The sequence below is a fragment of the Callorhinus ursinus genome, unplaced genomic scaffold, assembly GCF_003265705.2.
Source record: "Callorhinus ursinus isolate GAN/ISIS: 27379988/994484 unplaced genomic scaffold, GSC_fseal_2.0 scaffold4, whole genome shotgun sequence".
Lineage (NCBI taxonomy): Eukaryota > Metazoa > Chordata > Mammalia > Carnivora > Otariidae > Callorhinus > Callorhinus ursinus.
Window position 1 is genome coordinate 67185875 of NW_027397066.1, and position 22364 is coordinate 67208238.

Sequence of the window (22364 nt, forward strand, 5' to 3'; positions counted from 1 at the left end):
AATCAAGAGTTGGACGATCAAGCAACTAGGCCACCCGAGTGCACCCATATAGTACATTTTAAAGATAATTTTTCCTGCACTGGGGATAGCATAAAACAATTAGGAAATGAAGGGTTTGGAAATCCCAGGGAAAATTCTGGGATTTCAAATAGTCTAGTTTGATGAAAAAAATGTATAAGAGAATAATAAAAGGTCTGGCTGCAAAGGTAGGCTGGAGATATGTTGAGGGAGTTGGATCGCATTTTGTGGTGGACACTAGATTTTTGAGCAGAGAAATAATGTGCAAGTACTGAAGACGATGGATTATTAGTGGGAAGGGTGAGAGGTATATTTAAGACATCATCCACAGTTCTTCATGTATAATTAAAATGTATTTTTTTATTTATAAATTATAGGGAATATTTAATTGAAAAATAGGTGCAATAAATCATTCCTGTTTGAAAATGCTTGTCAGACAGCTTCATGCCTTTTCAGTGGCAGAGACCTCAATACTGGGGAAATCAGGAGGCAACCTCAGCAACTCTTCCACTTCCTCTTGTAAAGCCTCTGCTTTTTCATGCAACAGCATCTACAATAAAGACATCAAGACATGAGGCCAAAATATGCATTGCCAGGAACTGCTACCATTTTTACCACCGCCTACTAGATCCTTGAACCCTTACACACCAGCGATGTAAGCATTAAAACTAATAATGAGACTGAAAAATAGCCATTTAAGTACAAGTGATTATAGTCAATGAAACTGCAGCATTTAGCTAAAGCCATTTTAGCTGATCACTGCATTTGGAATCCCAAAAATAAAGGAGCTTTATCACTCTCAAAGATGTGTTTTATTGAAGACTCAGCCACTTAAAAATTAACTTTTGATCTATAAAATTTAAGGCAATTTTGCAAAAATTTAATTAGCTCTTGAAAATGTTATCCTTTATATGCGCTTTTTATTATTCCTCAAAGTTTAGTATGCTATCTTTTAAAAACCTATCAGTGTTTCAAAGAAAAGTTTTATTCAAGCTCCTAAAATTAACATGGCTAATTTCCAAAGAAACATAATGAGTCAAGAAAGTATTTCTGAATATGGCTCATAGTAGATGCCAAGGAATATTTGCCGAGTAATGATTTTCCCTCTTGCTTGTAAAAACTGGAAATAGGGGTGCCTGGCTGGCTGAATTGGTAGAGTCTCTTGGGCTCAGGGTTGTGAGTTCAATCTCCACAGTGGGTGTAGGGATCACTAAAAAAATAAACTTTAAAATCAAAAAACAAAAAACCAGAAGCACAGTTTTGGTGTTTGCTGCAAATGGGTGTTGTGTATATTGGGGTGCAGTATGTACATAACTTCTGTTACATAAGTTTTATAACAAAAAGTTCAGCAAAATCACATAGAGAAAAAAAAATCATAGGATACAAAATGAAAGTGAAAAACCCACTCTATCCATTTGACATAAAGCATAGCATTACATAGCATTATAAATAGAAGAGATTAAAATGCAATGAGGCAAGCTTTCCAGTAGCTGAGGTAATGGTGACCAAGTAAAACTAATCTCCCAATGCATCCTCCAAAAACTATACAGATCAACGAGAACAGCAAGTACACTGCACGGGGCCAGCATTACTAGAATACAGAGAACACCATCACCTTCATATCATAGTACAAATACCTGCCAATTTCCAGCAGAACCATTTCTCAAGCTCCCACTCCAAGGGGTTGCAGAGATCAATGTGAGATTGAGAAAAAAATACATGGGAAGGAGAAGAGGGAAACAGGTCTTAGATTAAATACAATCACCTCCAGAGAGAGAAAGGCTACCCCAAGTATAAAAATACTGAGAAAAGACTCTTGGTAGATGGAAGCACTGTCTATAAGAAGGGATTTAAAGTGCATGAACCTCTAGAAGGCAGTCTTGGAAAGGTAATGCCTCTGGGGGAGAAGACAAGTAAAAAGGGAGAGGAGCCCCTCAGGCTGAGCAGGGAGTGGAAAAAGAAATAAAAGGGTAAAATTTCAGATCCTATAGGACAAAAGGAAATTAAAAAAAAATCAAAGAACACACTTTTCTTTGCACTCCTCTCCCACCCCAAACTATCCTTTGCTACACTGACGGAAGAGAGACTCTTGAACTAGAATTCTCATCAGCCACTCCAGATGGCCATCTCTGTCTGAGAAATGCAGGGGCATAAGCAGTTCTTATTATACTACATTACTATATAAAAGGAAACAGAAAATGAGAATCAAAGCTCTCCAGCTCATAAAAATTTATTCTTCTGAAAGCAAACTATGAAGCAGAAAAATTGTGATGCAACATTCCAAACCGAATTAAATATTCTCAAATAAACATCTGGAGATATGGGGGAAAAACACATCCTCAATAAGTCCCAAACTAAGAACAGAAATGGACCCAGAACAGGAAGAAATGAAATAAAAGTTGAGTAAGCTCAGGCGAGAATTAGAAGAAACAGGCAAAATCATATTAGAAATAAAAACCAACAAAGTGATCAAAGAAGAATAGATTACAATAAAACTTAATTAGGGTAATGGGAGCAGGAACAGGGGTGGGGCAAGAAAACAAGATAAAGAAAATGAAATAAATAAAGAAGTAAAAGGGCGGCTGGATGGCAGAGTTGGTTAAGCATCTGGCTCAGGTTGTGATCTCAGGAACCTGAGATCAAGCCCTGCATTGGGCTCTGCGCTGAGTGCAGAGTCTGCTTAGAGTTTCGCTCCCTCTCCTTCTGCCCCCCTACCTGTACTCTCTCAAATAAATAAATAAATAAATAGATAAATAAATAAATAAATAAAAAAGAGAGAAGTAAAAAGGGCCAGAGAGATTGAAATGGAAAATGGGCAAAGAAGATTCAACATACATATAATTGAGTTGCTAAGAAAGAAAAAAAATCAAACAGCGGATCATATTGAATATGTAAACCTACAATCTAGGGTGCCTGGGTGGCTTGGTCAGTTGAGCATCTGACTCTTGGCTTCAGAGCAGATCGTGATCTCATGGGTCATGGGATCGAGCCTGGGGTTGGGTTCCATGCTCAGTGGGGAGTCTGCTTGAGATTCTCTCCCTCTGCACCCCCCAACTCACATGTGCATATGTGTGTGCTTTCTCTCTCTCAAATACACAAATTAAAAAAAAATAAAACTACAATCCAAGGAAACTTCCGGAAATAAAAGAAAATAAAGATATCCTAGTAAACTATTTCAATTTAAAATAAAGAAAATATGTTCATGTTTTACATACTAAAAAAAAATTCATAAGGATGGGGGGAACTAAAATGGAACACAAACAGACTCTAACTGCTCTTCAAATGAATTATATAACCACAGTGAAGCAGATTTTTTAGAAAAGTAACATTTGAACACATTATTTCAATTATATATTCTCAGACTAAAGACAAAAAGAGCTGTAAATAATACTGAACTCCTTAGTTTTTTTTGCAATAGTATGCTTTAACAATTCAGAAATTATTTTCAGTGCATTCTAGGATTGAGCAAAATAGATGACTATGTTGATGAAGACATGAGCTGGGTTTCTCACTATTGGAGAAAGGACTTAAAAATATGAGAAGAGGTAAAGACTACAGTGAGCCCTGTAGTGTGGGATCAGTGTGCATTAAAGGTGACTGAAAATTCTTTGATGTTTACATTGATGGATGGGATCTAAGTCTTCTCTTGAACCTGTGATTTACTTGTAACTAACAGAATGTAGTGGAAATGATAGTGCCTGATTTTCAGGGGTCTGTCAAAAGAAACTACAGTTTCTGCATTGGTTTCTTGGAATGAGACCATTCCAAGATCTCTTGAATGCTCCCTTGCATATCCCAGCACCATGCTGTAAGAAACCCAAGCTAGGGATGGCTGGCTGGCTGGCTGGCTCAGCTGGTAGGGCCTGCAACTCTTGATCTTGGGGTCATGAGTTCAAGCCATACACTGAGCACAGAGCTTACTTAAAAAAAAAAAAAAGAAAGAAAGAAACCTAAGCTATAGATAAATAAGAAACACATAATATTTTAAAAGAAATTATACCAGATTGAATAAAAGGGGACAGAGATGATACAAAATAAAAAGAACCTTTGAATGCTTGAACTTCTCTGGACAGGGAAAAGACTGAGAAAGCTACCCAGCTGCAAACAAGGGCCATTACTTATGGGAAAGAAAGAAGGATTCAGATGAGGGAATTCAAAGCCAGGAAGAATCATTCCCAGGGAGAATTAAGTCCTAATCAAGGAACTGGCCACATATGCCTGGCTGGATATCAGAATTGCTTCTGTGTACCACACATATTCCCTCTTCTTGAATGGGAGTTTACTGTGGTTATCCTGTGTCTGTTCACCATTGTTATCTGTATCTCTTTAGTTCACAGATCTTCAGAGTGAGAGGAATATATCTGTGAAATTGTACTCAAGGAGCATCACCTGCACCTAGGCTTGATTTAGAAGAAATACTGGACCTTGAGCCTGAGTGTGAAGCCATAAAGGGATAAATCTTTTAGGGATGAGTAATTTTGCATGTGGGAGGAATGTAAATAATCTGTGACCAGAGGGCAGACATTACAGATGACTGCAAATTATTTGGCACTTCCCTCATGTAGAGGTGGGGTCTAATTCCTCTTCCTTTAGATCTGGGCTGATCTTAATGGCCTTCTAGTGACACTACTTAACTTCTGAGGTTAGTTCAGAATATTTCCTGCCTTTTCTGCCTCGATCTCTCAAAATGTCCACTCGCTGGACATTTCCTCTTGAAACTGAGCTGCCATGCCATAAGAAACCCAAGCCCCATGGAAAGGCCATATGTAGTTGCTCTAGTTGAAAGCCCTAAGTAGCAGCCAATTTTCATGTGAGTGAACCATCTTGGATATCCAATTCAGTCAAGCCTTGAGATGACTATAGCCCCAGTCAAAATCTGACTGTAATTGCATGAGACTCCAAGTAAGAATCACACAGCTAAACCTTTCCAGAATTCCTAATCCACCAAAACATAAGCAAAATAAAAGAGCTGTTTTAAACCACTAAATTTTGATGTAAAACTTTGTTATGCAGCAGTATGTACCTGGAAAAATTAGAATTGGAGTTATCAGTATGAGTTCATGGCCTTTAATAATTTATATGTAAGTACAGAAAAATATACAGGCTTATACAGGCTCTCTCTGCTTAGAGAACCTAGAAACAATGATATCTCTCTCGTTGTGAGCATACTTAACCCCTCAAACTTGGGTTTCCTCACCAGAAAGAATTAGGGCTCTTTGGAAAAACGGCTGGTTCCATGACTAAGGCAAGCTGAACACGGAATATTTTGTGCAAGAGTGCTAGTTATTCAAACAAAGAGAGAACTAGTTATTAATTTTATTGTTTCTCAGCTCCAAATCCATCCATCCCTCGTCGTCCTGCTGGAGACAGATACCAGAGCTGGATCCTGGAAACACTTCTCCTTCGCCCGCGGGTACAATACCCAGCTTGGTCAGTAGAGGGCCCTGGAGGCACCGCAGGAGAAGGGGCTTCTCCCGGTTTTGGTGTGTCTTTTTCTTAGGGCTCCTGCAGCGCTAGTCTGGTATGCTGATGCGGTGGCCCGCATTACAGTGAGTTTCAACAGCATCCCTGCAGACAGCTTTCCAGCAAGTTCCGTGGGTGCTCAAGCTAGTAGCTTCCAAGCAAGTTCCATAGCACACTCCAGGGAGCTTCCTGGCAGTTCTGTCAGCATCCTGGTGGGCAGCTTCTTGCTTCAAGCCTCGGCTGCGACACAAGGAACTTATCCGCTGTCTGTTGAGCCACAGCCGCCCGCTCTCGGGTGAAGTACGAAGCCCACCCACAGGGGGTGGTGTGGGGGGAGGGCGGACGCTCTTCGCATTATTCCTTCCTGCGGTTGCTGAAGTTCTGTTTACCCCTTAGAAGCCGACTAATAACCTTTGTTCCTAGTTACTAATTCTTTATATTAAACTTTCCTCTTCACATTGTTGTGTGCTTTCTGTTCCTAAGAGTTAGAACCTGACAGATATACCCCAAAAGGAAGACAATCCAATAATGACGGGCACGGGTCAAGAAGACAAATGGGCCCACATCTAGAAAAGGGCAACTAGGACAGTGAATCGCCTAAAACGAGATTATTTACTACGGGTCAAAGAAACAGAAAAGAGAAGCGCTCGGAGACACAGCGAGCCGTTTCCAAGTATGTGAAAAACTACCATAGGAACAAGGAAAACAGGCTAGCTCTAGACGGTAGTACTTACAATTTAACGGTGGACGCTGTAAGAAGGCAACAGTTTACTGGGGTGCTTTTTGGAACACTGAGGGTGTCCAAAACTAGAACTACCTAATGTTCGAGGCTGTGAGCTCCACGTGAGTGAAGGCACACAAAGGTGGGCAGCCCAGAGGTCGGGGGTGCTGAGGAAAGGCCCTCTGTGAAGACCGTGAGGAGGCGGGATTCCTTGAGTTCCAGAGTTCCCTGCACTTCAGGGGACTCTTAAGACGGCCTAATTTTTAGGAGGTGCTTTTTCTCTTTCTAGCCAGCCTTGTACTGTAACAGATGCCCTATTTTATCCACGCATTGTGAGTATACACTTTTGTGTCTATAGTTAGATGTTTTTGCTTTTATGTCCAAAGTATAAGGAGACAACACTACAAAATATCATGAAGGGTAAAAAATGGTTTGTTGGCTTACCTTTGCTGATGAAACAATTTGCTTGGCCTGGCGTCTTGATAAATGATCAAGGGTCCTTATTAACACTTCAGGATTTGCATTAGCTAAGTGCATCAGACTTTTGTAGCCTGCGTTATATAACTGTTTTGCTCGACCCTGAAAGGTAGTACACAAATCAGCAGGGTCAGAATTTGGGATTAGGAAAAAATAATCAAGTGTCTCACTAAAGGGAAAACTTTCACATGCAAGAGACAGAAACAGACTAAGGTAATAATAAACACGAAGAGATAACACATCCGAATCCTGAGAAATTTTAAAAGACGAATTTGGGTGGTTCCAATCTGACTGCAAGACAGCTTTCTGTGCAGCTCAAGTTAATCGATGTGTGTTGCAATCAGGAGTGAGAAATCCATTAAGGCACTCAGGTGACGGGTATTATTTTAGATGCCCAATCAAGATGTTCCAGTCCAATATCCTTAATGTTTTCACCATCTACTCAGGGAACTGCTGGGGTGTGTGTGTGTTCTCAGGCAGAAGAATGCTTCTGATTGAAGGACTGAATAACAGAAAAAGCTGAAATCAACAGTTGGCTAAAAAAAGAAAGCTGAGAAACCAGGTGAGGATACTTTCTTCTCACTCTCTTAGGAAGTGGAAATAAGCCTTGTTGCCCCCAAATCACCACTTCCTGAAACAACCACTGAGTTTAACCTTTCAGAAGGTAATTCTTCATTGGAGTGGAGGAAGGAAGAGACGCTAAGGATGAATGGTAGAACACATATACTTGGGGAGTCTCACTTTTATCCCTACTGTTATGTTTTTTCACAAGCGTGATTTTTTTTTTCATCAAGACTTATCCAGATTTAGAGGGGACTTCTGGGAGGCCATGATAACAATTTATTTAAAGAGGAAAACAACAACAAAAATACACTCTCTCATGACCAATGAGGAATAAGGCTGTTGTTACTGACCTTGTGATAAGACATCAGAAAATAGTAAAACCTGATTTTTCTGTTAGTTGAAATCACCTCAGTTGGGAAACTGGGAAGCTACTAACCTCTAAAACTCCAGTCACTTCCATGAGAGGAATTAGCTCTGCCTTTACACAGTAAGTCAACTTCTTGGTGAGTTCTCCCAAAAGGGCTCTATAAACCCAAAACTCCTCAAGTTCCTGCAGAACACAAAGAAATGTACAGAAGTTAAATCTGGTAAGTTATTTCAAAGTTTGGTTGGCTTGGTAGGGGGCTCAGAGAGGGTGTTCCCCGATGTAAGTTCTGAAACTTGGTTAAGCCAGAGATGAACAATAATTCCACACAAAATTATTACAAGGAAACAAGGGCAGAGACTGAGGAATTTGACAAACTGGTTTTGGGATGAGGAAGAAGACTGAAAATTGAAAAATAAGCCAGTGAGAAGAGTTCTATTCATTTTTTTATCAAAACACCAGCAAGTGAATGCATAGTTTTTCTTTCCCAAATAATTGAAAACAGTTCCCACCTCTGGGAATTTATCCTGAAGACAAAATATTACATGTGGAAGGATTCCAATACAAGATGCAGCAATATTTAAAACAACAAAAATATTAGAAGCAATATTTAAGACAATAACAATATTGGAAGCCATCGGTCAATAACTGTTAAAGGTGGGTGGGTAAATGGGCATTTATTATATTATTTTGTCTTATTTTATGTTTGAAATTTTCTGTAGTAGTCTTTTTTTTTTTTTTTAAGTCGCTTTCTAACCTTTGGGTGTCACTGTGAGCATACGTGATATATGGAAGAGCGTTAGCCAGCTATTTTGTGACCACTAGGAAAGCAGCCAATGCACTAAAGATGAAGAGTAAAGAGAAGAAAAGAGTAAAGAGTAAAGAGAAGAAAACCTTGACCAGAACGATGAATCCATCAACCCTGAACAGCCTTAGCTCTAGCTTTCCTGTTCCACATGATCATCTTTGTTCCTTATTGTTTAAACTTCTGTGGGGTTTTTCTATTACTTGTAGTTAAAGCCATCTTAGCTAACACGATGTACTATTTCATATGACTTATGTAGCTTTTTAAGAAGAAAAAAACACTTTAAAATACTGAAAATACACTCATGAGAGCACAAGTTGTCAGGTAGCTTGTTTCTAGGAACAACCATCAAATTATAGTTGTTTTTCAAATTCAATATAGTTTCTTTTACTTGAACAAGTCTAAAAGGCTGAAATCCTTATAGTCCTAAGTAAAACAAAGGGATAGAATTTTAGGGGAAGTATCTTTAAATATGAAGAAAAACAAACACAGAAAACTTAAGAAAATACATTTTAAAAGCTAGCTTCTTATTACCTATAAATTTTGTCTTCTGCTTAGCTAGCAGCACATGATTAGGGAATGTAAGCTAATATTTAAAACTTAGCATAAGTAGGAGATATGAAGAAATGTGAATTTGCTAAAATAATTATCATTCAACCCAAAGTCAAGTATTTTGGATTATTTACCCATTAAGTACATATGATAGAATTAAGTGCCATATACATATATAGAATATGGAAATTTAAGATAGGGAAAATGAAGATTCAAATTTAAAAACAATTCATGTGAGAAAAACGTTTTTTAAAAAATTGAGTATAGAAACAAATATGGAAAGGATTATTCCACTACTCAATTAGAAGAAATTTAAATGCAGCCAAAAAAGGCTTATATTATACATTCATCCCCAAAACTGTCTGAGTAGAAAAGTCTGGTAAGCTTTATTATGTTATTTAAGGAAACTCTGAAAGCTTCTTTTAGTAAAGACATTAGTAAAGTCTTACACAAATCCATTCCAAATGCATATGGCCAAAATTAAGTTTTCTTCTTGAGTTATTTTATAAGCTAAACATCTGACATAGAAACCTAAAGCAGTTGCCAGACACTGGATTCAAAAATGGCAAAACACTGTGGTGATCATGAGAGCATGGGCCCAAGTAGTGAGTGACAAGGTAGCTGCTGGGTATTGGTGATGCATTAATCAAACACTTTCCATGGTTATCACCATGAGAAAGATACTCTCACACAATCTACATCGATGGAGAATTGTTGTTTTAAGAGTCGATTCCAAATACTTGTAACTATTAATGGTGGTTCTAAGAGTGGGGATAAGTAGGTGCTTTCTACCTCCTTGCTATATATTTTAGGTGAGTCTGTCATTTTTGTATCTTTACCATAAGTTAGTACATAGGACTTTTATAAGCAGATAAAAACAAATATATTTTAAATAAGGTTTGAGTGCTTTGCATTAATAGAACAAGTCAACAATGAGGAAATAATGACTAACTGGTTTACAAGTTTAGTAGCAGTTAAAACAAAAAGATGCACAAGGCATGTGTAGTTAATGGAATTACCTCACAGAAATGTAGCACACAAGAGGAGAATGAGGCAGCTCCAGTAAGAAGGCTTTGTATATAGCCTCGAGGCATATTAAATTTTTCAGACACACTCCAAATGTTGGTCTCTTTGAGCAGGGTATAAAGAACAAAAGACAGGTATAGTCTGTTGACAATGTCCTTGTCCACCTTCTAGAAAGACACAAACAAATGAATTTATGTACTGGACCTGCTAAAAATGTACATTATATTGAAATTGGACCAAAGGTAATATGAACGAAGTTATACTATAGGAAAGCCAGAATAGAATGATTCCACAGAAATAAAACTAAGTTCTACCATATGTATTTTAGATTAATTCAGATTATCATTTTTCCAAGTATAAAAAAAAGAAAATATGCCAAATTATTTCCAGTTTAAACTTCCTTCTACAGGGGAAGCTGTAGTGGGTTGAATCATGTCTGCCCCCACAAAAAGATGTTTCACTCCTAACCGGTGGTACCTGTGAATGTGACATTATTTGGAAATAGGATCTTTGCAGATGTAGTTAGTTAAAGATCGTGAGATGAAATCATCTTGCGTGTAGAGTAGACCCTTTAGGCCTCTTTATTCAGTGACTGGTGTCTTTGTAAGAGGAGAGGACACAGAGTGACACACATAAGAAGCAATGTGGAGATGGCAATGTCCAATGGAGACACTGTAGGGATGCATTTATAAGCCAAGGAACACCAAAGACTGCCAGCAAGCACCAAAAGCTAAGAGAGAGGCAAGATGTTTTCTTCCTCAGAGCCTCCAGAAGGAGCCATCTTGATTTCAGACTTTTGGCCTCCTGAACTGCAAGAGAATACATTTTTGTTGTTTTAAGACACGCAGTTTGTGAGCTAATTTGTTGTGGTCGCCCTAGGAAAAGAATATAGGAAGGGAAGGAGTTGGGAAGACTACATTTACTGTGGTATTTATAGATTGGATTTATTTGTGAATGTAATTAGACAAATGCATTTATGTAGATAGGTATGTTAATAAGCTTGTCCATATTGTAAACTAAGAGTAAATATTAGATTCTATGATTTCTACATGGTCATGATAAATAATTAATGTTTCCAAAGTTAAAACACTGGAAGAGAAAAATGCTACCTGTAGTTGACAATTTCTGTGTACCTGTTTTTGCCTGTGGTATCTAGTGATCAGTTCTTGTGTAAAGTATTTCATAGCCAATATCAAGCTAACTTAGAAACTGAGTAACTCATGCTTAAAATCAGAGGAAAGAAAAGATGAACTGGAAGGAGAAAAAGTGGGTATAAAATATAAAATTATATCCCCTATGACAGTAAAAGAACGGGGTGAGAACTTACAGTGGCATATCGAAGACTGTATGAATTATGGATTCTACATGTTGATACTTTTAAAAAGCATTAAGCTGAAAAATCATGATAGTTGAATTGCCAGTAGGGAGAGATTGCTTTTTAATTTCCCAATTTTAGTGCACCTTCATTATTAACTATAATTTGAGTCAATGTAGATTTTGCTTAGAATGTATTTTCTAAGCCATGAAAAATGATATAATTATATTACATGGCAGGATAAGATGCTTTATGCCAATTTCAAGATCTTTTATAAGAAATATTTAAAGAAAAATGGGAGTGTCTTTTTCAATGTAGAGAAATAAATCTGATTTTAAGTAAATATCATGTTCTCTAAATCAACTGAGCATTATTGACTATATTTCATTAACAAAAATAAATTCTAATTCAAGTTTAAAAAGATGCATTATTCTAAAAAGATTTTGTAAATGTTTTATTATTTGGTAATGAGTTCCAAATTAAGATGATTTTGTTTTTTTTCTTTTTTTCAAGATTTTATTTATTTATTTATTTGCCAGAGAGAGAGAGAGAGAGAGAGTACAAGCAGGGGGAGTGGCAGGCAGAGGGAGAAGCAGGCTCCCTGCTGAGCAAGGAGCCCGATACGGGACTCGATCCCAGGACCCTGAGATCATGACCTGAGCCAAAGGCAGATGCTTAACCATCTGAGCCACCCAGACGCCCTTGTTTTTATTTTCTATTTTAAAGTTGTATATAAAAGGTTTGTTTTAAGAAATACTTTTATTTAACATTTTGAATGTCTAAACAACATAGGCATTTCTGAGGTAAAAGACCCAATCAAAATATTGTGATAACATGAACACTGCACTACTAAATAGACATTTATAATTTCATGATATAGCAGTACATGGGACAGGGCATCATTCAATTCAAATGTGAGTAAACACCATCTTTCACTTTTCAAAAATGAAATTAGTAATATTTATGTAAATTTAAAGATATTGGGGAAATGGCAGGTAAGACAATTAGGTTTCAGTAAAGATTGGATTACCAACAAAATGAAAAATGAAAAAAAGTGTATTATAAGGTAGAAAATGATATTAACCTAAGGAATTTGAAGGCAAGTTTGCCAAAAAATTATTTCCATTTTTCTTTTTCTTAAAGGTTTTATTTATTTATTTGAGAGAGAGAGAGAGCACAAGTTGGGGGGGGGTGCAGAGGGTGAGGGAGAAGCAGGCTCCCCGCTGACATGGAGCTCAGTCTCAGGACCCGGGGATCATGACCTGAGCCGAAGGCAGGCACTTAACCAACTGAGCCACTCAGGCTCCCCTATTTCCATTCCTCTTAAAGTTAGTGTATTAGACACTTGCTTCATATTTGTTGACTAAACTTCAAAACACCATAATATAAGAATATTACACAAAAGAGTATTAATTTATCAACCTCAACCTTCTACAGTTTTATGTAGTTCAAGTCCTAACTAGACTGGGGGTTCTTTAAGAACAACAAACAGCAATGAAAACCTCAAACCCACCCTATCTTAGAATCTCTAACACCAAGTAGAATGCCTAATAAAAAGTTTCTAGGTGTGGGGGGTGGCACACCTGGCTGGCTCAGTCAGAGGAGCATGTGACTCTTGATCTTGGGGTCATGAGTTCGAGCCCCACATGAGGTGTAGAGATTACTTAAAAAAAAAAAAAAAAAGGTTCTCGGGTGCCTGAGTGGCTCAGTTGGTTAAGCGACTGCCTTCGGCTCAGGTCATGATCCTGGAGTCCCAGGATCGAGTTTCGCATCGGGCTTCCTGCTCAACAGGGAGTCTGCTTCTCTCTCTGACCCTCCTACCTCTCATGCTCTCTGTCTCTCATTCTTTCTCTGTCAAATAAATAAATAAAAATCTTCAAAAAAAAAGGTTCTAGAAAATACATTTTTCTCCCTTGAACTAAACTTATTTCAGGATTATATACTATCATAAAAACATTTTATAAAATTTTACAATTTTTATTTTATTTTATTTATTTATTTTTAAAGATTTTATTTATTTATTCATGAGAGACAGAGAGAGAGAGAGAGAGAGGCAGAGGGAGAAGCAGGCTCCCAAGGAGTAGGGAGCCTGATGCAGGACTCGATCCCAGGACCCTGGGATCATGACCTGAGCTGAAGGCAGATGCTTAACCATCTGAGCCATCCAGGCATCCAAAATTTTACAATTTTTATAATGTAAGCCATAAGTAGCCTAAGAAAAATTGATTAATAAGGCTTATCTTCTCCTATGATAAGAAGCTTATATGTGCATGACAGAGTGTTTCAGAAATGCAAAAGTACACAGACAAAAAAAGGCCATCACACCATCCAAAAATACTGTTTTAAAAAAAAAGCCCAAATTTCTGGTCCTCACATGTTTTATATGGTAAAATGGGAATTATATTAACTTAAAGAAAAAAATATGAAACAAAAAGATCAAATCAACAAAAGAGATGATACTACAGCATGAATTTTGCTAAATCAATTTATTTAGGAAGGGAAAAAGACTATGGTACCTTTTTTATAGCTTGACCTGATGCTTTCTTCCCAATAAAGTTTTCAGAGACTCCAAGAAGAGCAGCTACGTTTTGTTCTGCTGGACTGAGCTGGCTAAACTACATTTAAAAAGAGTAAACATGGAGAAAAATCAAATTGTAACTTTTAAAAAAATATTCATTTATTTGAGAGAGAGTGAGCTTGTGGGGGGGCAGAGGGAGAGGGAGAGAAAATCTCAAGTAGACTCCCTGCTGAGTGTGGAGCCCAACACAGGGCTCAATCTCACGACCCTGAGACCATGACCTAAGCTGAAATCAAGAGTAGGACGCTTAACTGACTGAGCCATCCAGGTGCCCCTCAAATTGTAACTTTTAAAAATTTGCCATTTGAACCAAATCCAGTATTTCCTGTGATATCACATTTTCATGGCTTAAAAATATATTATTAAAATATAACATATTTTAGTAGAATACTTAAAGGCATGGTCACAAGCACTGTGACTATGGACTATGGTTTCCATGGACTTTGTGGTCATGTTTAATATTGATACGTCTGGTGGGTAGGAAGAAGAAGGAAGGCTTTTGACAGTAGCTGCATTATATAGTACCACTTAAAAACTTAAGTTACAATTTTAAAATATGACATTAAAAAGAAAGTTAATTTCCTGCAATTAAGAGCTGCATACTGCTTCTGCCTAACATGTGTTCATGTATCTTCCCTGCTCATAGTAAAATCATAATAGACTATACTCTACCACCTGGTTTTGTAACAAGTAGGACCAGCTGCACCTTCCTGTTGGTGATAAAACTGACATTCCTTCTCAGGTATTAACATCACTGGGTTTAGTCATCATGCTTGGCTCTGATAGAGCTTTCATGTAATTAAAAATCTCAAAAAAAAAAAACCCCGCTTCCATGGTTTTCTTCACATTCTAGGCAACACAAAATGGAGTGGTCACCAAACTGTAACAGTAACTATCTTTGGGGAATGGGGCCAGGGATGATCCTCTTTTCTTTTCTGCACCTTTCTTTATTTTTTCGATAATGAACATGTTTATATTTAATAGGAAGGTAATATTTAAGTTAAACAAACTGAAAATGCCACTGCCATATAACTATTTTAAAAACCGAAACATGAAAGGCCCAATTTCAAATACTAGTAGAGAAAAAAAGTGAATAATCATTTGACAAAAATTACATCATCATTAATAAATAAAATAGCCTATATTGAAGAACCTTATATTCTCACCTGCCTGAAGTATATCATCCAGTCAGGGACACACTGAGAAGCCATATCATAGGGAGTTGTTAGGTAAATTAGGTGAAGAAGGCTTTCGAGCACAAGTCCTTCGAGACCTTTCTTCAAGTCTCTGTAGAGAATGTCACAATAAGCCAAATCTATAGCTCCTAAAAGAAAGATCAAATATTTCAACTTTCATAATTACCAAAGGGGGAAAAAGGTATCTTAAAAAGGTCTTGTTTATACCTAAACATAGCAAAAAGTCTTCAAAATCTCTTAAATTTTTTTTTAACTCCATTATAGTTAACATACATTGTTATATTAGTTTCAGGTGTACAATACAGTGATTCAACGATTCTATACATTACTGAGTGTTCATTATGATGAGTGTACTCTTAATCCCCTTTACCTATTTCACCCATGCTCCCACCAAAATCTCTTCTTATGTATTTTAGCACAACTATTTTGGAGGTCATTTTGATGGTATACATCAACATTTAATAAGTATGTACGTTCTGACCCAAATACTCTGTTTTTGGAAATCTAAGAGAAACATTTCCACACACACCCAAAAACACATAAATAGAGATGCACATTGCAGCTTTGTTTATAATTGAGAAAAATTAAAAAAAAAACAGTGCAAATGTCCATCAATAGGGGAATGGTTAATTAAATTACAGTATTCAGACTATGGGTGATTATAGTAGTAAAAGAAAAATGAGGTAGAATTAAAGGGACTGACACGTTAAGATGCTCCTAATATTTTAAGTGAGAAAAGCAAGCTGCCAAAAAAAACTTACAACTGTGATTTCATCTTAAAAAATAAACTATAAAATAACATATATAAATGTGTATGAATGTATGTGTATAAACCTATACACATATACATACAAATATGCATATACACATATACATATATAATATACATATACATATTTATCTAAATACATAATAATATATATGGAAGGATACACATCAAATTGTTAACAGTGGTTGCCCTGGGAGAGTGGAAATGGGACAGGAGAATGGGATTTTCCTTTACATCATTCTGAGATCTAAGGTTTTTGTTTTTTAAACAACACACATGTATTATTTTTCATTAAGTAAATTATGATTAGCCATTAAGAAAAAACTTCACTGTCATGGAACAATTTTTAAGATATTAAGCAAAAAAAGCAAGTTCTGGAACAATACAAATGATTGTTTATTTAAAAACAAAAGCTTAAAAAATCTTAAACTTGTATACAAGTATGTATTATGCATTGAAATGAAATGTACATAAAATGTTTGAAAACACATACACCAAATTGTTATTCTTGGTAGGATATTAAGATTTGTATGATTGCTAGGGGAGGGGTGTGTGAAGCGGGATGACCATCTTTTTTCCCAAATACTTCTGCAATATCCTAAATTACTTGTAATTCAAAATATTTTTCAGGGTGCCTGGCTGGCTCAGTTGGTTAAGTGTTCAACTCTTGATTTCAGCTCAGGTCATGATCTCAGGGTTGTGAGATCAAGCCACGAGTTGGACTTATGGTGGGGGTAGAGCCTGCTTAAGATTCCCTCTCTTTCTGCCCCTCCCTCTCCCTCTCTAAAAAAAAAAAACAAAAAACCAAACCAAAAACCCAACATTTTTTCAACTTTTTATTTACTAAAAAAGAATTTTTTTTCAAGTAGACTCTACACGCAAAATGGGACTTGAACCCATGACCCCAAGATGAAGAGTCTCATGCTCTATTGCCTGAGCCAGCCAGGCATCCCTATTTTTCAACTTTTAAAAGCTAAAGTAGTCTAATAGCTTTTAAGATTAATGTTATTAATATGAAACTACAGTTCCAGTTTAAAGAAAGAGAATGATTTAATTTCCATTTTTTTCCCAGCACATTTCCTCAGTAACTTAGGTAAACTCTTACCCTTAAAAGAAGCTCGTCCCAGTTTTGTAATATGAAAACTATACTGGATCTCTTCTTCAGACTTATTAATAGCGTCTTTTTGTAGAAGTCCTTTTTCTGTCAGGTATCTAAGTGATTCCACAGTTATTTCCCACAGACTTTTTTCTTTCAACAAAATCTTTTGCTGAACACCAAAAAATGTACCACACATAAAGTGATATATGTCATCAAGATTTGTTGCAATCTGAAACAATTCAGGACATCATTGGAGCATTTTCCTTAATTAAGGCATCATTTTGAATGCACGTTTATCTCTATACCTCAAATCTATTGAAATAAATTAGTATAAAATTGACAAACTCATATATATAAAGATAATTTTATAGGGACATTTAAAAATTAACAAGAAACCATTTAAAGAAATTATCATATTCATACTTTTTATGAAAACATCTACATATTTTTCACTCAAAAAGTCCTCAGATTTTTGAATAATTTTCACAGTATCTCCAAAGCTGTGCTCTCTGTTTACTCTCCAATTATCAATAATTCCCACTCAGCCTCCTTCAGAAATCCTCCCTTCACTCCTTTCCATCCACCTGTGAAAGCATTCCTTAGCAATAAAAATGGTAATAAAACACACACACACACACAAAACACAACTAAAAGTCTCCACTGAAATAGGATCAGGCAATATTTCCCGCATATCACCTAAAAATAAATAGCAGTCTTCTTCTCTTTTTGTCTCTCTCATTCCTGTTCTTTTGCTGCCTTCTCTCTCCCCCCTCTTAGTCACTATTTAAAACCTATCATGGCGGGGCACCTGGGTGGTTCAGTTGTTAAAGATCCGGCTCAGGTCATGATCCCAGGGTCCTGGATTCGAGCCTGGGCATTGAGCCCCCCTGTGGGGCTCCCTGCTCAGCGGGAAGCCTGCTTCTCCCTCTCCCACTCCCCCTGCTCTCACTATCTCTCTCTCTGTCAAATAAATAAAATCTTAAAAAAAAAAAACCTATAATGGCAATCATAAGTAATACTTAACCCTCCATTTGGTGTTCAGATGTAGAGTTGATGCTAAATTAGAATTAATTTTGTATTAGCCAATTTCAATGAAATCAGCATGTTATACTAAAATATAGTCAATCAATAAGCATATTTCTCTCTCTTACAATTCTGATATTTTCTTTTCTTTTTTTTTTAAAAGATTTTATTTATTTATTTGACAGAGAGAGACACAGCGAGAGAGAGGGAACACAAGCAGGAGGAGTGGAAGAGGGAGAAGCAGGCTTCTTGCCGAGCAGGGAGCCCAATGCGGGGCTTGATCCCAGGACCCTGGGATCATGACCTGAGCCGAACGCAGACGCTTAACGACTGAGCCACCCAGGCGCCCCTCTGATGATATTTTCAACTGGAAAACTTAAGTGGTTATTTGATACTAAACCGATATAAGGGTTAACAAAAAAATATAATGAGGCATAGACATTTCCTATTGTTATTCCTCCTTTTAATAAAACTCACTTTTTTGGAAATGTTCTAATATTTATTTATTTATTATTATTATTTTTGAGAGAGCGCACAAGAGTGGGGGGTGGAGCAGAGGGAGAGGGAGAGATTCTTAAGCAGGCTCCACACTCAGTGTGGAGTCCAATGCTGGGCTTGATCTCACGACTGAGATCATGACCTGAGCTGAGATCCAGAGTTGGATGCTTAACTGACGGAGGCACCCAGAGGCCCCAAAACTCATTCTTAATGTAATACTCAGTTAGGCCAAAATTGTAGTTTTAAGATATTCAAGACTGATACTCAGTTTGTAGATTATCAATGAACTTAGTTGCTGTATTGTTTTCTACTTGGTTGATTACAGTTAACATTGGGGTTATAAAAAAAAATCCTTTACTTGATCCTTCCAGCTACCATCATGTTATCTTTCTATCCCTCTGTGAGAAACTTAAAGACATAGTGATTTAGACCCACTGGTCCGGGCTCTGCCTCTGGCCTCCACAACTTCTCAAAGCTGGATTCTCCACTGTTGCCCCAACCCGCAGGTTCACCCATGCCCGACTCCAAAATCAATTCATTCGTTCATTCAAGTATTTACAGAGCACCAACCACATGCCAGGCATTGTGTTAGGCACTGGGATTCAGGGACAAATAAAAATAAATGTGGACTTTGCTTGCACAGGGCTTACATTCCTGTGGGGAATCACTGCACTAACCAGAATATAATTACAAACTGATAGGTTCTACTAAAGCAATGTGGTTCTATAAAGCATGCAATAAACTGACTTGACTCAGAGGCACAGGGAGGCTTCCCTGAGGAATGATGTTTAAGTGAAGCCTCAAGGTCGAGTGGGTGAGGGTGAGTAGAGAGATGGGGTGGGGAAGATGGGTGAGTCCCAGGCTTAGTGAGCACTGGGATGGGAGGGAGCATCACATATTTGAGAACCGAGAAGGCTCTCGGCTCTCCTGGAGTGCAGAGTGCAAGGAGGCTGGTGAGAGAGGAGGATGGAGACAGGCAGAGGCCAAATCTACCATGATAGACCATGACAAGGAATTTGGGCTTCCTAAATCCTAAAAGCAATGGGAAACACCACTGACAAATTTTAAGCAGGTAGCACATTCTGAGTTTACATTTTGACAAGATCAATCTGTGTGAACAAGTATTTGGAGGGGATGTGGGAAGGCACAGCAGATTGGCTGCAAGGCAGTCAGACCAGTTAGGGGACAATCACACTGACCCAGACAGGAGACTGCAGGAGCATGGACCCCAGTGTGCAGGTATGGGGATAAGATTGCAAGCAGCCTACAGAACACCTGCCTCTCTTTGCCTCAGATTCTTTTTCTGTAAAAGGGGAGTTACATTCCTTAATTCGAAGGTATGCAAGGATCAGAGATAAAACACATAAAGTGTCTAACAGGGTGTCGGAAATATGGTTGTGATAAATACATGATAACTGGAGGCTCCCTGAATCTTATGGCCCAAGCACTGCTATGTCCTCTCATTAATTCCTGGAGTTTCCTTCTCTTCCACCAAAGCAGGGACTTAGTCTCTCCAGCGGTGCTCATCTGTATCCTCCTGCCCCGGACCTCACTGCCCAAGTCACAGACTCTGCCCTTCTTGCTTCTCCCCTCTCTTCCACCTGCTTGTTCCTGTCCAGAGGACTTGACTGCTGCTTCAATTCCAACTCTAAAGGTCTTCCTGCTCTCCACTGTGTCTAGAGTTCCAGCCTTCTTCCACAGCTAGAGCCCCGTTGTAAGCCCCTACCCCAAGGTGAGAGAGGAACCCTGATGGCCTGGCCTTCTCATGGCTGGGTCCAGTTTCCTGAGTTCTGCCTCCTATGGGCAGCTTGGAACAACAGCTGCCTACCTGCTAATCTCCTGCACCAGCTGCTGCCTGGACTTCTCGTTGCTGTACTTCAACGGTTAAAACAGAATCTAAACACAACTGTTGTGCTCCGTAGATCTTGCACTGCCAGGCCCATAAAACCACACCCCTGTGGCCAAGTCAGTTCTCCCAGTCTCCCTGCTACCTGAGTGCTCCCGTCTTAAATGAAGTCCCAACTCCCTCCCAATTCTATTACCTTTTGTTGAGTCCTAACTCATCTACATATTTGTCAGATATATGTATTAGGAATATTTCCTTCATGCCTTCTCACTTTTTTAGCAATGTCTTTTGAAGATAATTTTTAAAATTATGATTAAGTCCATTTGATTGATTTTTCTCTTCATGGTTTATGTTTTTTGTTTGCCACATAAGAAATCTTATCCAAGGTAACAAAAAATTTTCCCCATATGTTCTTCTAGAAGTTATATTTTAGCTTTTAGGTTTAGGTCTATGGTCCATTTTGAATTAATTATTTTGGACAAAATCGAGTGAGGTAAGAGCACAGGTTAATTTTTTGTTGTTGTTCTATATAGCTATCTAGTTGTTCCAGCACCATTTATTGAAAAAAACTATCTTTTGTCCATTTAAATATCTTGACACCTTCTGTTAAAAATTGATCATATATAGGGATACCTGGCTGGCTCAGTTGGTGGAGCATGATTTCGGGGTCCTGAGTTCGAGCCCCATGTTGAGTGTAGAGATTATTATTTTTTTTAATTGATCATATATGTGTGGGCCTAATTCTGGACTTACTGATCTATTGGTCTATATGATCCTTGAGCCAATATCCCTACACTGTCTTGATTACTGAAGCTTTACAGTAAGTCTTGAAGTAGGATGAACACTCTTTGTTATATTTTCACAAAATTAATTTTGGCTATTCTACTCCTTTGCATTTCCAAATAAATTTTATCAGCCTTCAATTTCCACAAACAAGTCTGTTGAGTTTTTGACTGAGATTGCATTAAATTCATAGACCAATTTGGTAAGTAACATCTGGCCAAAACTGAGTGTTCTAATTCTTGAACATGGTACCTCTCTCCATCTATTTAGGTCTCCTTTAATTTTTCTCAACAGTTTTACAGTTTTCAGTGTATAGATCTGACACATATTAGTTAAATTTATCCCTAAGTATTGCATATTTTTTGATGCTATTGCGGAGTTGTTTTTCCACCTATTTGTAGTCAGTATATTATTTGTAGTGAGTATACAGATACAACTGAGTTTTGTACATTGACCCTGTATCCTATGACATTGATGATTACACTCTAGTTTTTTTCTACATTCCTTTGGATTTTTCTTGAACCTAATAGCAAATAAGATGGTTTACTTCTTCCTTTCTAATCTATATGCCCTCATTTTTCTTCCTGTCTTGTACTGGCTATGATTTCCGATATATGCTGAAAAGTAGGGTGAGAGCAGACCTCCTTTCTTTTCCTGATCTTAGATGGAAAAACATGTAGTCTTTCACCATTAAGTGTGATGCTACCTGTAGTGTTTTTTTTTTTTTAAATAAACACCCTTTATCAGGTTGAAGACATTCTCTTCTACTCCTAGTTTGCTGAGTTTTTATCATGAATGGCTGTTGAATTCTGTCAAATAAATAGTAACACTGAATTTTGAATGTTAAATTAACTTTGCATTACTGGCATAAACTCTGATTATGTTGACTAATACTTTGATAAGGACTTTTATATCTATTTTTACCACAGATACTGGCCTGTAGTTTTCTCTTCTTGTAATACCTTTGTCTGATTTTGGTATCAGAATAATGCTGGTCTCATGAGATGAGCAGTATTCCCTCTTCCTCTACTTTCTGGAAGAATATGTGTATGATTGGTATTATTTCTTCCTTAAATGTTTGACAGAGTTCACCAGTGAAGTCAGTGGGCCTGGAGTTTTCTTTGTGGGAAGTTTTAAGTTATAAATTCAATTTCTTTCTTTCCTTCTTTTTCTTTCTTTCTTTCTTTCTTTCTTTCTTTCTTTCTTTCTTTCTTTCTTTGTCTTTCTTTCTTTCTTTCTTTCTTTCTTTCTTTCTTTCTTTCTTTCT

The 22364-nt window shown here is 37.4% G+C and overlaps 1 protein-coding gene across 7 annotated transcripts in view; it reads right to left on the reverse strand.

Annotated features, from left to right (window-relative positions):
- Positions 1–365: 365 nt before the first annotated feature.
- HELQ (helicase, POLQ like) overlaps positions 366–22364 on the reverse strand; it is a 49740-nt gene continuing 27741 nt past the window's right edge. For 4 of the 7 annotated variants that reach the window (XM_025887502.2, XM_073891873.1, XM_073891874.1 and 1 more), the window contains 7 exons: positions 16954–17176; positions 15050–15207; positions 13822–13920; positions 9984–10157; positions 7680–7793; positions 6647–6781; positions 366–568 (listed from right to left, as the gene is read on the reverse strand). In XM_025887502.2, the coding sequence (XP_025743287.1) occupies positions 461–568; positions 6647–6781; positions 7680–7793; positions 9984–10157; positions 13822–13920; positions 15050–15207; positions 16954–17176 (1011 nt within the window). In that variant the 3' untranslated portion in view covers positions 366–460. The other 3 variants (XM_025887503.2, XM_025887505.2, XM_025887506.2) reach the window with 3 other exon arrangements.